This window comes from Onychostruthus taczanowskii, unplaced genomic scaffold (genome assembly GCF_017590055.1).
Source record: "Onychostruthus taczanowskii isolate IOZ18803 unplaced genomic scaffold, ASM1759005v1 scaffold3, whole genome shotgun sequence".
Lineage (NCBI taxonomy): Eukaryota > Metazoa > Chordata > Aves > Passeriformes > Passeridae > Onychostruthus > Onychostruthus taczanowskii.
Window position 1 is genome coordinate 25324983 of NW_024500349.1, and position 17285 is coordinate 25342267.

General features: G+C 57.5%; 1 protein-coding gene across 5 annotated transcripts in view; it reads left to right on the top strand.

Moving 5' to 3' along the window:
• The window catches only part of MAP4 (microtubule associated protein 4), a 150469-nt gene extending 134561 nt beyond the window's left edge, over positions 1–15908 (top strand). Inside the window, exons 16-23 of one of the 5 annotated variants that reach the window (XM_041408508.1) lie at positions 799–858; positions 1371–1690; positions 3364–3486; positions 5949–6041; positions 10030–10111; positions 12654–12766; positions 13870–14047; positions 14156–15908. In XM_041408508.1, the coding sequence (XP_041264442.1) occupies positions 799–858; positions 1371–1690; positions 3364–3486; positions 5949–6041; positions 10030–10111; positions 12654–12766; positions 13870–14047; positions 14156–14163 (977 nt within the window). In that variant the 3' untranslated portion in view covers positions 14164–15908. The remainder of the gene's footprint in view (positions 1–798; positions 859–1370; positions 1691–3363; positions 3487–5948; positions 6042–10029; positions 10112–12653; positions 12767–13869; positions 14048–14155) is intronic. The other 4 variants (XM_041408510.1, XM_041408509.1, XM_041408511.1 and 1 more) reach the window with 4 other exon arrangements.
• Positions 15909–17285: the final 1377 nt, after the last annotated feature.

Genomic DNA, 17285 nt, shown 5'->3' on the forward strand with positions numbered 1-17285 from the left:
CATAATTTCTAACTTGGGTCTTTTCCATTTATTATTTCTTTTCAATGTTGCCTTCATTTGGCTGTTGAAATTAAGCAGATTTTACCCAAACGTGCTCATCACTAATAGTAAAAACCCTACAATTTCGTGATCAAAGAGTTCCATAAAATAAAGCCCCATTTCTGTTTTTCATTCTGTGGGTTTTGCCTTGATCAATCTGGTGTTTGGTTTTCTCCTGCCTGGAGAAGTGTGGCTGCATCCCTGGTTTAGAGTGTCCTCTGTGCAGTGTAATCAGGTTGTGATCGTTGGGCTTTGCCCAAAGGCAGCTCAGTTTAGGGATTGATTTTTGGGTTTATACAATTAAAATAGGAGCCAAAATATGTGCAATAACTCCTGTGCAAGAAAATTGGCACAGGGTAGGACTGGTCTGGCAATGAGAGCAAGGTTGGGCAAGGACAAATGTGGGGCTGCTTTTGGTCCTTTGTAAAGAAAGGAAATGTTCTGGGGTGGGGTTTTTTTGCTTGGTTGGGTTTTTTTTTAAGAAATTAAGAGTGGCAGAATTAAAATACTCCTGGTGAATGCTGTCAGATTTAGGAAGTTAATGTGAGGAGAAGCAAAATGCAGCCCATCCCCGGTGTGTGGTGTGAACGAGCGAGGATCCTTTGTCATGGATTGGTGCTTTGGCTGCCAAACACGAGGGGGTTCTGGTGGCAGCAGGAGCTGCCCAGGCAGGGGCTCACTCAGAGCAGGCAATCCTGGGCTGGTTCCAGGCTGGAATGCTGCAGGGATCTCCCCTGACCGCTGTGTTTGTGTTGGCAGCCATCAAGACAGACACGAAGCCGGCAGATGCCAAGAAACCCCCTGCAAAGTCTCCCTCAGGTAACTGCTCACTTCCCTCCTCACCTGGACTCAGGGAGGTCCATCTGGGAAAAGCCTGCAAGGCCATTGAACTCATCTGTCCCCAGCACTGCCAAGGCCACCCCTGACCCTGTCCCCAATACCACATCCAGATGGATGTCACATCCCTCCAGCCATGGGGATTCTGTGCCCTGGGCAGCTGTGGCAGGGCTGGACAGCCCTTTCCAGGAAGGAATATTCCCAATATCCACCTGAACCTCTCCTGGCACAGCCTGGGGCTGTTCCCTCAGTCTGAATCAAATCCCCTTTGCTGGGGCTGGGGTTATTGAGGGGTCCCCGTACATCTCTGGGAAGGGTGGTGTCCCAGGCCGGGCTGGAGGGGACATGGAGCACCTGGGACAGTGAAGGAGTTCCTGCCATGGCAGGGCTGGGATGAGCTGATCTTTGTGTCCCAGCCCGTGCTGGGGTTGTGTGACCGAGGCAGCTCCTGAGCCCTGTTGTCCCCTTCCCTGCTGACTGCTGCCATCCCACAGCAGATTCCAGCCGCCCCAAGAGCGCTCCCGGCGGTGCCACCAAGAGCAGCGCCACCACTCCTTCCACCGCGGCCTCCAGCGTGCCCGGCGCGGCCACCAGCCGGCCCAAGCCCAAAGCCACGGCTCCCAAAGCCGCCACGGCCTCCACGGTGTCGGCAGACGCCAAGAAAGCCCCGGCCAAGGCCGCGGGCAGCAAAGGCAGCGCCGGAGCCGCTCCCCGGGCGCCGCGCCCCGCCAGCGCCGCCGGGCCCGACCTGCGCCACGTCCGCTCCAAGATCGGCTCCACCGACAACATCAAGCACCAGCCCGGCGGGGGCAAGGTGAGCCCCGCTCTGTGCGCCTGCCCGGGGCTCCGTGCCGGGCTCTGCTGGGCTGGTGGCTGTGTCCTCGCTGCTCTCTCGAGCTCCTCGCTGGGTCCTGCTGGGGTCCCCCCAGAGCCAGCCCTGCTCCAGAGCGGGAGCCCAGAGCTCCAGTGCTGCTCTCCTGCCCCAGGGCCTGGCACTCAAACACCCTGTGCCACCCTCGGGCCTGTCCGTAGTCCAGCCCTTTGCCCGTAAGGAACCGTGCAGAAGGTGGAATAGTGCTCTAGGATGAGGGGAATGTGGGTTGCACAGCACCTTTCCCAGGCCCAGCTCATCAGGCCCGAAGCTGACGTTAAATGAGTCTTTTGGGACCTCCAGTGGTGGGCACGAGGAGAGGGTAGAGCTGGAAAACCATGACCAGAGAGGAAACCTGGGGGTCTCGCTGCCTCTTAATGCCCTTAGGTGGCACTTCCACCATCAGCAGGTCCCATGGAAGGGACAGAGGTGGGATCCACCTGCTGAGCACTGAACAACGTGGCTGTGCAGAGCACAGAGCCCTGCTTAGCTGTTGTGTAAGCCCAGCCTTGGCCTGGCCACGTGTGTCAGCAGCAGCCAGAGGGCTGTGACCCCCCCAGTGGGACACAGATCTTTCCATTCTCTTTGCTGCAGCTCTGTGGTGCTGAATAACCCGGCCCAGAACTTTTAATCTGCTGCCAAGGGAGCACGTTCCATGCTGGGAGAGCTGTAATCTGCTCTCAGGCACATTAAAGTCAAGGGCACTCCTGGCTGGGTGTTGTGTGTCCCAGACATCATCGATACAGCATGGATTTATCCTCAGAGCCAGCAGTCTCCTGGCTGTGCAGCAGCTCAGGGGACTTTCATTTGCATTTCATTGCACTGTCCTTGAATTTCTAAATATTTTCATAGAGTTATTAAATCCTAACAATTGCCTTGTTAAGCAAATTGTCCTTTTTGTAGTCTTATTTACACTGAGCTGTTTTTAGAGTCTGAGAATTGTTGTAGTGTTGGTTTTTTTTTTGTTCACTGGTCTTTAGGTTAGTGAAATACAAGATTTATGCTAAGCCCCCCCAGAAATGCAGGTCCTGCTGCACTCCCTGCATCTAAACTACCAAAACAATGAATATCCTCGGGTAGTTGCTAAATTTTTATGAAACCTGTAAATTTTCCTTTGTTCTGCTCAGCTGGACTCTGTGTGCACCTGCCCTTTGGTAGATAAAAACCAAAGGAGCTGCTGAGCTCCAAGGCTGAGGGCAGTGTGCTGGGTGGGAATCTGAGCTGGGAGCTCAGGGTGTGTGTCCAGCAGAGCCCCCAGAGCCCCAGGCCAGCCCTGGGTGTCTTCACCTCCCAGACCTGCACCACGTGAAGGAGCTGCTCCTGCTCTGCTCTTGGGCTCCCCAGGGATTTGCTTGGATTTTTTTTGCAAAATCATTGTCCTGGGGTGGCTTGCATCCCGAGGAAGGGCACCAGGAGCTTTTTGAGAAGCGCCCTGGGCTGGGCACTGCCGTGCCCTCGGCGTCACCGCTCCTGGGCACGGATTGTCCTTGACCTGGGAATCAGAGCCTGCAAGGAGTTCTCCTGGGTCAGCTCTGCAGCAGGTCCAGCCGTGTTCCCGTGCTCCTGGCCACACTTGTGCTTTTGCTGGTTGAAATCATCCCTTTGTCTCCATCCAGGGGAAGGTAGAGAAAAGGCCAGAGTCAGCCGCCGCCGCGCCCAGCTCTGAGCCCAGCGCGGGCACTAAAGTGGCTCCTAAAGTGGCAGCAAAAGAGGGGGTCCCCAAACAGCCCAATGGGAAAGTGAGTTGCTTTCACACTTTTCTCTGGGGGAGATGAAGGAAAACGTTTCCATTTTGAGTCACTGTCCCTCCTCTCCAGCTGTCCTGCTCTCTCCTGTCAGTGGCACTGTTCCTCGCACAGACACTTCCCCTTCTCTCCCGTGCACCCTGAGGTGTTCCCAGGGAAATTCCTGCAGGGAGGGACCTTCTCCACTCCTGCTGGAGAGCTTTCCAGAGCAGTGTCCTCCTGTTTCACCTCCAGGTTAATACAGGGTGTAACTTGGAGTCAGAGGGTTTCCCTGAAACCAGTTCTTCACACACAGAACCAGTTTGTAACGAGGCAGAGAGGTTGAGTTCACAGCAGCTTCATTCAGGACTGCACAATATGTAGGAATTCACATCTTTCCTGCAATATTCCCAGCCCAGTAGTACCAAAACTCTGTAACTCCAGGCCTTAGGCCATCACCACTGGATGGGTTACTCCAAAGTGCCAGTGGATGGCGTGAGGTGGGAGTGCCACAGTTTCATTCCAATATTACCAGGCAGGAATGGTCAGGAATGAGCAGGATTTGTACCTCTAGGGAGTCAGTGAAGCACCCCACACTCCATGGCACAGGTGTGTTCCCAGAGCTGCTGTTCTGAGTGCAGCCTTTCAGAGCTGGCTGAGGAGCTCTGGGAGCCTGCCCAGGTGAGAGTGTTGGGTGATCCCTGCTGTGCTCCAAGCTTTCACCTCTTGTAGGAGCCAGGATCCAGCTGGGGCTTGCTTGTGCTGTGGTAAATAACTCAGCTCCAGACCAAACCTGTGTTGTAACTAACCTCTGTAAACACTGGTGTCTAACCCAGTTACTGCTGTGAGTGGAGCTCACCTAATCCACTCCTCTTGCCTTAAAAGTCACAGACTCACTGAGGCTGGAGAAGCCCTGTGAGATCATGGAGTCCAGCCATCCCCAGCACTGCCAAGCCACCACCAACCACGTTCTCACACCCCTAATCTGAGTCAGTGTGAAGGAGAAACCATTTCATTAACCTAAGACTCATCTGAGCTCATTCCACTGAAGGTCATTCCACCTTCAATAGAAGAATGTTTCTCAGACCCAGCTGTACTGCCCAGGGCTTTGGAGGGACATTACCCAGGGCTGCAGCCAGTCCAGGTGTGGGCATGGAGCAGCTCACAGCGTGCTGGGAGTGGTGCCTCTGGGGGCTGGCTCTCCCTGCTCTGGAACAGTTCTCAGCTGTCCCTGGAACCCTCCCAGGAGGCTCCTGGGCCATGGACAGTCCCATCCCACCTGGCTGTCCCTGCTCCAGGAGGTTTCCAGGCCCTGGACAGTCCCATCCCACCTGGCTGTCCCTGCCCCAGGGAGGTTTTCAGGCCCTGGGCAGTGCCATCCTGTCCCTCTGGGCTGGCTGTCCCTGCCCCAGGGAGGTTTTCAGGCCCTGGGCAGTGCCATCCTGTCCCTCTGGGCTGGCTCTCTCTGCTCCAGAGAGGTTTCCTTGCCCTGGGCAGTGCCATCCTGTCCCTCTGGGCTGGCTGTCCCTGCTCCAGAGAGGTTTCCATGCCCTGGACGGTCCCATCCCACCCCTCTGGGCTGGCTGTCCCTGCCCCAGGGAGGTTTTCAGGCCCTGGGCAGTGCCATCCTGTCCCTCTGGGCTGGCTCCCCCTGCTCTAGAAAGGTTTCCATGCCCTGGACAGTCCCATCCCAGTCCCCTGGGCTGGCTGTCCCTGCCCCAGGGAGGTTTTCAGGCCCTGGGCAGTGCCATCCTGTCCCTCTGGGCTGGCTGTCCCTGCTCAGGGGGGTTCCCTGCCCTGGGCAGTGCCACCCCAGCTTTCCATGCCCTGGGCAGTCCCATCCCACCTGGCTGTCCCTGTTCAGGGGGGTTCCAGGCCCTGGGCAGTGCCATCCTGTCCCTCTGGGCTGGCTGTCCCTGCTCAGGGGGGTTCCCTGCCCTGGACAGTGCCATCCTGTCCCTCTGGGCTGGCTGTCCCTGCTCAGGGGGGTTCCCTGCCCTGGACAGTGCCATCCTGTCCCTCTGGGCTGGCTGTCCCTGCTCAGGGGGGTTCCCTGCCCTGGACAGTGCCATCCTGTCCCTCTGGGCTGGCTGTCCCTGTTCAGGGGGGTTCCAGGCCCTGGGCAGTCCCATCCTGTCCCTCTGGGCTGGCTGTCCCTGCTCAGGGGGGTTCCAGGCCCTGGGCAGTGCCATCCTGTCCCTCTGGGCTGGCTGTCCCTGCTCAGGGGGGTTCCATGCCCTGGGCAGTGCCACCCCAGGGCTCTGCAGGGTCTGTCCCCGGGTGCTCCCAGCCTGGCACTAACACTGTCTGTGCAGCCTCCTGTCCTTCACTGTCTCTCACTCTCCTCCTTGGTGGCTTCCCCCAGCACTGGTCGAGCTGCTCAGGGTCCCTGGTGCCCCAGAGCCCTGTGCCCCTGCAGAATGACAACTCTAACCAGTCCTCTTCCCTTGTGTTGTTTCCGTTCTGTGACGTTCCAGGTCCAGATAGTCTCCAAAAAAGCGAACTACAGCCATGTTCAGTCCAAGTGTGGTTCCAAGGACAATATTAAGCATGTCCCTGGAGGTGGGAATGTAAGTATGGCTCTGGGCAAGCTGTGTGTCTGCTAACTCCTTCTCTCTGCTGCGGTGGTGTGCCAGCCCCAGGAGTGCTGTGCTGAGGCAGGAGCCCTGGCAGAGCCCCAGGGCTGCTGGACACAGCTCAGGCTGGAGGATTCTTGCACTTCTCTGGGGCTGCCAGGCTGAACTGTGGCTTTGTTTCAGTACAGCTACACCAGGGCTGGTCCTGCTCTCTGGGCTGGCTGTGACCCACACAGGGGTGGGGACGTGGCTGAGCCTGGGACTGAGCTCACCCCCTGACCTCCCTGGAGCCTGCCTTTCCCAGAGCTGATCCATTATGGCCTGGCAGTGCCTGTGACTCTGCCCTGGCTCACAGGGCCAGCTGGAGCCACACTCATTCACTCCTTGTTTCATAAAAGGGACTTGGGAGCAGGCAAAGACTGCGGGACTTAACCTTTGAGCTGAGATTAATTTCTAAATTTAAAGGCTGCTGGTATCCCTGGCAGCAGGGCTGAGCTTATTAAAATAGAAAGTTAATCTGGTGGTGTCTGCAGCTTGGTTTGGGTTGTTGGGTGCTCCAAGTGTCTGCCAGCCAAGCCAGGTTCACTGTCCAGCCCCTACCAGCATGGTCTGGGGGCTCAGTCACTGGGGCACATCTGTGCTGCCCTGCCAGACCTGGGCCAGGCTCTTGGCACAGGGCAGGTTCAGCAACGCAAAGTTTGGGTGGCTTCAAAGACACTGAAGGACCTGAGCCCAAGGAAGTTTGTTCTGAGGTGTTTAAATATCCTGGGCTCCTGAGGAGGGATGGCCAGCTGCCACATCTGTGAGGTGCCCAGGGTGTCTGGTCAGAGCCTGGTGCAGGACCTGCCTCTGGAGCCAGCTGGGGACCATTTCACCTGGGAAATCCATGTCCAGCTGGCTGAGCCTCCACATGACTGAGTTTTCCACAAATCTTTGCAAGTGGCAACCAAATGTGGGTTCCTGACAGCTGGTTCCCTCCAGGGTGGCCAGAGATGCTGAAGTCACAGCTGTGCCACTGAACCCAGGCTGCCTTCCCACATCCCTGCTCTGGGGATTTGGGATTTGTGGTTCTCTGCTGTTTCCATGATGCACACCATGTTTCTGGGACTGTTTCCCATGGAAATGCCCCACAGGATACCTGGACATGCTGGCCTCGAGCCCTGGTGTCCATGGGAGCCCTCGGGGGGGTTTGAGCCCTGTTTCTGTTCCTGCTGCCCCCAGCCTGAAGCAGACTTGGTGGCAGAAGTGCCTGTGGCCACACTGGTGACAGCTCTGGGGCAGCTGTGGCATTTCTCTGCCCGTGCACTCCAAGGAGCTGTGCTTTCTAAACCACTTCAGTGTTCTCCTTCAGCTTGCTCAGCCTTTCAGGAGCCTCACAGGTCCTCTCCTGTTCTTTCAGCACTGGGGCTGGGATGTGGGGGATCTTTCCTTGCCTGATTAACTGTGTCAGTGAAGTGTCCTTCTGCTCGTGAGTCACCATCCTGTCCTTCCCTCTGCACTGCCAGGCATTCCCAGCCCTGGGGACAGCTGTGTCCCTGCTTTCTTCTCCTCATCTCCTCTCCCACACTCTCCTTTCACCACTGCAGTTCTGCTCCTTGCTGTTTAAGCAGCTCTTTATTCTGCATTTTCTGAGCCAAAAGCTCATTTCCAGGCTCCAAATGCTCCCAGAGCAGCTCCAGGAGAGCATTCCCAGCCCTCCAGCACAAGCAGTGTGGATGTGAGTGCTCAGTCTGTCTTCCTAAAAAATCCTTTCTTATTTTTCTTTTATTCATTTTTGTATCTTCCCACTCCCTTTGGAGCACTGTGATGTTAGTGACCTCTTCCAGGATGTTTTCTTGCTCAGGTAGTTGTGATGATCACTTCTGATGGAATTCCCAGTGTTTAATTCCCAGGTGGGTCTGTGCCTTCAGTTAGAGCTTTCAGGAATCCTGTGGACAAGAGTGTTGTGCTTTAGAAACAATTCCTCATTGAGCTTTAGGGTTGCTCTGGTAGAGGTGATGGCCATGGAATGGTTTGGGTTGGAAAGGACCTTAGAGACACTGAGTGCCAGCCCTGCCATGGCAGGGACACCTTCCCCTGCCCCAGCTGCTCCAGCCCTGCCCAGCCTGGCCTGGGCACTGCAGGGTGGGCACTGTGCTGCCCCAGTGGCTCCAGGCTGCCCATTCTGCCCTCTGCCCAAGGAGACCATTTCCTCTCCTTGCCAGGATTCCCCAGGAGCTTGCCCAAAAGCAGCAGCTGTTGTTGCTGCCCAGCAGAAGTACAAACATAGCTCAGTTCCTGGGGAAAAGGGTTGGATGGGTTTTTGTTTGGTATTTCCCACTCTCAGAACCACTGAGGTTGCAAAAGATCTCCAAGACCATGGAGTCCAAGCTCTGAGCAAGGTTGCTGTTCCAAGAAAGCAGAACAGAGGTGGATTTCACAAAGTGCAGCCGGTGTCTGTGGGTGAAGGAAGTTTGGGAAGGAGTTTGGAGTGTCCCTGTGCTCCCCTGGCCTTGGGCTTGGCTGCACTGGGACGTGGTCAGAGACACAAGAGCTAACAAGAGCTGAGGCTCTCTCCACCTGAGCCAAACTCCAAAGTTTATTTCTGGCACCACACTCTGTGCTTGGCTCTCCAATGCAAAGCCAAGGTGCAGAGCCAGCTCCTGCTGGAAGTGCTACAAACAGACCCTTCCCTGAGGGTGGCACAGTTTCATCTCAGCTCAGGAGTCACAGCTGGCAACAAACTGCAGGATTTCCAAGTGCATTCTGTAAAATCAATTTAATCTCAGCTCAGTTCTGAGCGAGCAAGGACTGGTGATTAAAGCTGTAGTAACTTCACTCCTGAGAAAACCAAATCAGGGTCTGTGACTGACCTTGGCAGGGTGTCACTGAGCTGGGGACGTGGGACCTGGCAGGGGCTCAGCTGGGCTGTCCTGCTCCCCCTGCAGCATCCTGGGGCTCCTCCCTGGGCACACAGAGCAGGAGGATCCCTGCTTCCCTGGGAGGAGTTCTGGCAAATTCTCCTGAGAGCTCTCAGTAAACTCCCAGAGCAGCTGGTGGTCAAGGAATTCTTGTCACGTTGGAAAGGAAATCCTTGGGTTTCCTCTGTGAGCTGACCTGGGCCAGAAGTTCTGAGCCTGCAGCTCCCAGCTGTGGCTGCTCTCAGCCCTGGCCTTGGTCTTGGAGAGGGATGGGTTCCTGCAGCAGTGCATTCCATCTGGGCACCAGGATTCCTCTGAGAATTCCAGACTGCTTGGAGTGCAGGGACCTTAAGGATGATCCAGTGCCACCCCTGCCATGGCAGGGACACCTCCCACTGTCCCAGGCTGCTCCAAGCCCTGTCCAGCCTGGCCTGGGCACTGCCAGGGATCCAGGGGCAGCCAAGCTGCTCTGGGAATTCCATCCCAGGCAGGAATTCCCAATTCCCAATATCCCATCCATCCCTGCCCTCTGGCACTGGGAGCCATTCCCTGTGTCCTGTCCCTCCATCCCTGTCCCCAGTCCCTCTCCAGCTCTCCTGGAGCCCCTTCAGGCCCTGGCAGGGGCTCTGAGCTCTCCCTGGAGCTTCTCCTCTCCAGGCTGGGCAGGATGGTGCAGAGCAGGGGCTGGAGCTGTGGCACAGCTCCCTGAGGTGGCCCCAGCCCTGGTGGCACTGCCCAGGCCGTGGCCGTGTCCCAGCTGGGCAGGAGCCCTGTGGGGACCCTGGCAGCAGGGTTGGCTTTTATTGTCCTGTTCCAGGGCTTCTGTGTCCCGTGGCTGTGCCTGAGCTCAGCCCTGTGCTGTTCTGTCCCTCTGTCCTGCTGTCTGTCTCAGCTCTGTCTCACCTTGGCCCCTGGCTCTGGGTGACCCCAGGGTGGCCAGGAATGCCAGGCAGGATTCTGGGAATCTGCAGGAGGACTGAGAGCAGGGACACAGGCTCACAGAGCACAGCCTGAGGTGCCCTTTGGCCTCCAGAGTCTGCAGGGGTTTCTCTGTGCTCAGCTGCTGCTTTTTGTCTCCCCAGGTGCAGATCCAGAACAAGAAAGTCGACCTTTCCAAAGTGTCCTCCAAGTGTGGATCTAAAGCAAATATCAAGCATAAGCCAGGTAGGAATTTTGCCATTTCCTCATTCGTCTGCAAGTTTTGTCCCTTAAACGCAGCCCTGGATTGGGACTGGAATAGTTTTGGGGGCTTGCTGCTTTCAGGGGATGTCCCCAGTGCTTCTGGAAATTCCTAAAAATGCTTCTTCCAGAGTTCTGGTGGTTTCAAGAGCAGAGAGGGGGATTAGGACATGTGGGATGTCCTCTTGCCTGTGAAGATAATCTACAGCTTTGACTCATTTCTGCTTTTCCTGCTCATTTGAGAAGGAAAACAGGAATGTTTCCATAATCATTCCAGGAAGCTTCATCCGTGCTCACAGAGGCTTTGGGGCACCTGGGACATCCCAGAATGTTCATGGAATGTGGCAGGATGAAGGGAATTCCCTGCAGTCCTTCAGATTAGCCTTGAGTCCCCAGCAGCTCCTGCCTCCTGAAACCCTTCTGGGCCCTGGGTGAATTTTCTGGGATGAGTGTGGGAATGACCTGCTCCTTGCTGGGAACACAGCAGTTCCTCTGCCTGAATTCCTGGGATCTCAGGTTTGTCCCCAGCCCAAGGTGCTGGGACTGGAGTTCCCTGGCTTGGCCTGAGGGATGGTCACTTCAGTGCCCTTGAGCTGATGGTCACTTCAGTGTCCTAGAGCTGATGGTCAGTTCAGTGTCTGAGCTGATGGTCAGTTCAGTGTCCTGGAGCTGATGGTCACTTCAGTGTCCTGGAGCTGATGGTCAGTTCAGTGTCCTGGAGCTGATGGTCACTTCAGTGCCCTTGAGCTGATGGTCACTTCAGTGTCCTAGAGCTGATGGTCAGTTCAGTGTCTGAGCTGATGGTCAGTTCAGTGTCCTGGAGCTGATGGTCACTTCAGTGTCTTGGAGCTGATGGTCAGTTCAGTGCCCTTGAGCTGATGGTCACTTCAGTGTCCTGGCGCTGGTGGTCACTTCAGTGTCTGAGCTGATGGTCCCTTCAGTGTCTGAGCTGATGGTCAGTTCAGTGTCTAAGCTGAGGGTCACTTCAGTGTCCTGGAGCTGATGGTCACTTCAGTGTCCTGGAGCTGATGGTCACTTCAGTGTCTGAGCTGATGGTCACTTCAGTGCCCCTGGCGCTGATGGTCACTTCAGTGCCCTTGAGCTGATGGTCACTTCAGTGTCCTGGCACTGATGGTCAGTTCAGTGTCTGAGCTGATGGTCCCTTCAGTGCCCTTGAGCTGATGGTCACTTCAGTGTCCTGGCACTGATGGTCAGTTCAGTGTCTGAGCTGATGGTCACTTCGGTGCCCCTGGCGCTGCCACCCTGCCGAGGCTTCGGCCGCCTTTGTGGCACCAAACCCCTGGGTCTGCACCGTGCCGGGCTTCCAGAGCAGAGCTGAGGGTCTAATGATGTGGCTGGGAGGCAAAGCTGTGCTTAACGAGACTTGAGCTGGGCTTTGGACAAGCTGCTGGGATGTGGACTGCAGCCAGGGAGAGGTGGCCCTGTCCATGCAGGGGTTGGAATCATCCTTAGGATCCAGGATTCCAGTCCGTGGGTTTGTGCACTGGTTTGTCAGCAAAGGAGGCAGCACTGTGATCCGAGGGATGGAGCATCCCCTGGGAGAAAGGCTCAGAGAGCTGGGATTGTTCAGCCTGAGAAGGGAAGAAGTTACTTCCAAAGGCCTGGAGTGCCAGGACAAGGGGAATGGCTTCCCACTGCCAGGGGGCTGGGGTTGGACGGAGACTGGGAAGGAATTGTTCCCTGGGAGGGTGGGCAGGCCCTGGCACAGGTGCCCAGAGCAGCTGTGGCTGCCCCTGGATCCCTGGCAGTGCCCAAGGCCAGGCTGGACAGGGCTGGGAGCACCTGGGACAGTGGGAGGTGTCCCTGCCATGGCAGGGTGGCACTGGGATGATCCTTAAGGATCCTTAAGGTCATTTCCAAGCCCATTCTGGATTCTGTGATTAATGGGAATCTATCTATTTCTAATTCTATCTGTTCTATCTATATCTATATCATCTGTATCTATATATCTATATCTATATCTAGGAATCTATTTATATCTAATTCTGCAATCTATTCCATTCTGGAAAAATCTTGCTAAAATTCTGAGCTCTGTTTGTGACCCCCACGTTCTCCTGCAGTGCTCCTGCAGGTGTGTGCCAGAGGAGCTGCCCAGGGATGCCAGGGCTGGAGCAGCAGGGGGAAGGGATGAGGAGGGGAGGAGGGCAGGGACACAGAGGAGCAGGAGGTGCCCTGGCCCTGCTGAGTGCACAGGTGGCTGGGCAGGGACAGGGACAGGACTGGCACCAGGGAGGGACGGTGGGGGTGGCATTTCACACCTCTGCTGGAGGAGGCAGCCTCAGGAGCAGATCCAGGGAGGATCTCTCCAGCCTGTCTGGATGTGCAGCATTCCCCAGGGCCCTGTTTGCTGGCATGGCTGGAAATCACCAGCTCTGGTCTTCCAGAACTTTTCCTGAGGAAGTGACTGTGGAACTTGTCCTGTCCCTCCTCCAAAGGGTCCCCAAGGGCTCCTGGGTGGGACTGCTGGGGGCTTCCCCAAACTCAGCCCTGCTCCATGTCCCTGCAGGGGGAGGAGATGTCAAAATTGAGAACCAGAAGCTGAACTTCAAGGAGAAGGCCCAGGCCAAAGTGGGATCTCTGGACAACGTGGGACACTCGCCGGCCGGAGGAGCTGTCAAGGTGAGGGCAGGGATCTGGGAATGGCTTTGGTCCAGTTCTGGTCCTTCTGCTGTGCTCCTGCTGTGCAGCTCCTCCAGCACAGCCTGGCACAGCCTCCTTGCTTGTGGGGCTCTGCTGTGCACCCCAGGGTGGGGATGGAGCCCAGGGGGAGGCTGGAGCCCAGGGAGCTCTGGAGGAGGATGGCTGGAAAGGAGAGAGCTGGACCCACCTCGGGTGCCTGACCCTGCAGGGCATTCCCAAGGGCTGGCACTGCCCATCTCCATCCTTCCTCCTGGAACCTGAGGGCAGGGATCACTGCAGGCTGTGAGCCCAGCAGAGAGGGTGGCAGTGGCCATGCCCCAGCACAGGGCTGGCAGGGGCCTTCACCCCCAGTGAAAGCTGCTGAGATCCACGTGCTCTGTGCTGGGGGAGGGCACCTGGCAGTCCTGGGAGCATTTACAGATCCATGGAATGCCCTGAGCTGGAAGGGGTCTGTCCAGCCCAGTCCTTCAGCCCTGTTTGTGGGGGTGAGAACAGAGCACAGCTCTCGTGGCTGATTCATCCATCCCTCCTCCCACAGGAACACAGACTGTCCCCAGCCTCGGCTCTGCACGCTCCGGGTCTGGCTGCAGCAAAGGGACATCTGTGCCCAGGGAGGGGACATTCCCTCCCTGAGGGATGTGTGGGCCTGGCACAGCCCCAGGGAGCTGGGAATTGTGCTCAGGAAAATCGTGACACCCCTACAATGGCAGGGACACCTCCCACTGTCCCAGGCTGCTGTCCAACCTGGCCTGGGACACATCCGGGGGTCCAGGGGCAGCCACAGATGCTCTGGATGTCCCCAGGTCATGATCCAGTGTCAGAGCCGTGACCCCATGCCAGAACACGGGGGTTTGTGCCTGGCATTCCCTGTGCCGGCTGTCCAGGCTGCCCAGCTGTGCCTGCGGCTGAGCTCCGGGACCGAGGGCGCTCGGAGGAGCTCCAGGGCCCCGGGGTCCGTCAGACCCGGCAGGGCCGGGCAGGATCTGCTTTCCCAGGAGCGGAGATTCCCGCTGCCATCTCCTGCCGTCCCTGCAGCCCTCCCTGGCGTGGCTGCTGACCCGTGCCCGCGGCTGTCGTTGCAGGCGGAGGGCGGCGCGGAGCCGGCGCAGCTCCCGCCGGCCAACGGAGCGGGGCCGGGGCCGGGCGCGCCGCCCGCGGGCCCCGCGCTGCGGGAGAACGGCGTGGGGCCGGGCCTGGCCGCCCTCAGCAGCGCCGACCAAAGGGAAATGCAGAGCCTCGACACTCACATCCAAGAAACAAGTAAGTGCCGGCGGGGAGGGAGCCCGGCAGCCCCCGACCGCTGCTAGCGACGTCTGCGGGGTTGTCGTGCCTTTCTTTTAATTCAGAAAATTGCCTTTTATCTTCCAGGCATCTAATGATGACATTATGGTATCGTCTTCCATTCCCCTCCCGTCCCTTGTCTCCTCCTCTCCCCGTGCCCCCCTGTCCCCTGCCCTTGTGTCGCTGCAGATTGAGTCTCACAAGCTGACGTTCCGTGCGAAGGCCAAGGCTCGAACGGACCACGGAGCGGAAATCGTCGTCTCCAAACCCCCCACCCTTTCCAGCAGCACCTGCCCCCGGCGTAGCACCTCCGCCAGCCAGCGACAGCCCGGGCTCCGGCGCCTCCCGTCACCGCTGCCGCCGCCGGCCGCGCCCTCCCAGCAAGGCTTGTGACCCCCGGCCCCGCTCCGCGCCCCGGGGACCCCAGCTTGGCTCTCTTAACCCGGCTCTGGCTTTAGGTGGGAAGGGGACGATGTTCTTGGGCCGGGCCGCTCCGGAGCGCTCGGCCCCGCCCGGGCTGGGGTCCTCGGCGGCCGGGCCGGGCAGGGCTCCCCTCCCTCCATCCCTCCATCCCTCCCTCCATCCCTCTCCGTGCCCTCCCGCTGGCCCGGGGACTCTCGAGGGTTGCTGCGCCTCGGGGCCGGCCCGGGCCGAGCAGCAGAGCCCAGGCCAGGCCGAGTTAACAGGGATAAGCTGTGATCTTTCTTTCTGTCTCTTTTTTTAACCCCTTCCCTTCTCGCCGCTTCAGTTTCTGCCGCCTGTGGGATGCTGATAAATCCCCTCCACACTCGTTAGGCTGTTTTAACTGTTGACTTGAACCTTTTATTCTTTGTGACGAAGTGTTGATGATTTATGGTGTTCGAACCCGTGCTAAGTTTCCTTTTCTCTTTCCTTCTTTTCCGACCCGTAGGAGAGTAGGGACATTTAACCGCTGCTGCCGTGCTGGCTTCTTACTGACATATCCAGCCGTTGTAACTTCTTTGTTGTTGTTTGGGGTTTTTTCTTTTTAATATTTTAAAACGATGGAGCGAGTTCATGGGATTAAGCCATGTCCGGAACGAAAGGCACGGGAATGTGTGAAGGGCAAACTTGCTGTGAGAGCTCAGGTGGAGCCTGTGTTGACCTCGAGACGTGTAATTGATGTTCGAGATGTGTAATTGATGCTCGAGATGTGTCCCCGGGCGCCTTCTGCCGAGGTGGTTTATTTATTAACGGCACGGCCGAGCCCTGGCATTTCTCCCGTTTTTCCAGGGCCGAGGCTGGAGGAGCAGCAGGGCCGGGAGTTGCGAGGCTGCAGCAGGTCCGTGGGGGTGTGGGGAGCGTGTGGGGGTGTGTGGTTTTTGGGGTGATGATGGGGGACCCGAGCGAGCGCCGGGATGAGCAGGGCCTGCAGGGGCAGGGAAGGGCAGCGCTCATCCCGGGGCGGCGGGGCAGGCTTGGTGCCAGGAGTTGCAGCTCTGACTAGGAAGGAGATCGAACCACTCTTGGAGCTCCTCGTTTCAAATGACACTAAAGAAACGAAATGTAAATAAATGAAAACAAAAGAAAAGTGTTCTTGGGTGGTCAGACTAATTTAAAGGAAAAAAAAAAAAAAAAAGGCAAGCAGAATAACAAAACACTGGGATCAAAGAGAACTGAACCAGGCGTGTGCTAAGGGGGGCTGCTCCAGGAGGGGACAGAGGGAAGCCTGCAGCTTCTCGTGCTTGTGGGAGTATTTCTTTGGGAAGCCAACAACGACACGATAACCCGGAATCTGTATTTACACACAAAGATTCTTATTGCACTTGTATTTTTTATATTAAAGTTTGCATGGTTTCTAATAAAATGGCATTAAAATGTACTAGTTTGCATCAAAGTCGTCTGGTAGTTTCATAAGTGCTTTTTCATCTGATTACAAATTTAAACGATGCAGATTTGCACCTGAAAGGGGCGGTTATATATACCCAGAGACCTCCCAGTGCTTCCCTTCCTCTTCCTCCTCCTCCTCCTCCTCCTCCCCACCTTCCACTCCCCTCCGCATCCCTGTGATCCCGGCCGGGGAAGGCGGCCGTGCCGTCGCTCCCTGCCCTCCCCGTGTGTCCCCGGTGTCCCGGAGCAGCCACCGGCCCTGGCTCGGAGGAGGAGCTGGAGGCGGCCCCGCTCCCCGCCCTGCTCGTTCCCTGGCTGCCGGTATATATCACTGCCCTCCCGTGACGCTTCCTTCTTTCTGTACTGCTAAATTCTACACACCAGCTTCAGCTTGGCAGCCTTGCCTTTGGTTTGGTTGATTTTTTTTTTTCCAACACTTGAATTGAGGGAAAATTAGAAGGAGAGGAGAGGAGCAGGGTGAGCCCCTGGGCAGGACGGTGAGCCTGGAGCCTGGTTCCCAGGCTGGAGCCTCCTGGTTCCCGGCCTGAGAGCAGCCAGGGCGGCCTTGGCAGGGCTGGAGCCGAGCTCCGGGCTCACAGCCGGCAGGGAGCAGAGTTTGTGCTGGCTGGAGATGTTCGTGGGCAACCAAAGAGGCGGCGGAGGCTGAGATGTCGTGTTTCTCTTGCTGCTCTTCTGGGGCACCCCGGGCCTCTGGTGGCCTGGGATGTCCCGGGATGAGATACCCGAGGTGTCCCGGGATGACATTCCCTGGATACCCCCAGGATGAGATTCCCGGGGTGCCCCAGGATGAGATTCCCGGGGTGCCCCAGGATGACATTCCCGGGGTGCCCCAGGATGAGATTCCTGGGGTGTCCTGGGATGGCATTCCCGGGGTGCCCCAGAATGACATTCCCGGGATGCCCCAGGATGAGATTCCTGGGGTGCCCCAGGATGAGATTCGTGGGGTGCCCTGGGATGAGATTCCCGGGGTGCATTCCCGGGGTATCCCAGGATGACATTCCCTGGATACCCCCAGGATGACATTCCCGGGGTATCCCAGGATGACATTCCCTGGATACCCCCAGGATGACATTCCCGGGGTGTCCCAGGATGACACTCCCGGGGTGCCCCAGGATGAAATTCCCTGGATACCCCAGGATGACATTCCCAGGGTGTCCCAGGATGACATTCCCGGGGTGCCCCAGGATGACACTCCCGGGGTGCCCCAGGATGACATTCCCTGGATACCCCCAGGATGACATTCCCTGGATACCCCCAGGATGACACTCCCGGGGTGCCCCAGGATGACATTCCCGGGGTGCCCCAGGATGACACTCCCGGGGTGCCCCAGGATGACATTCCCGGGGTG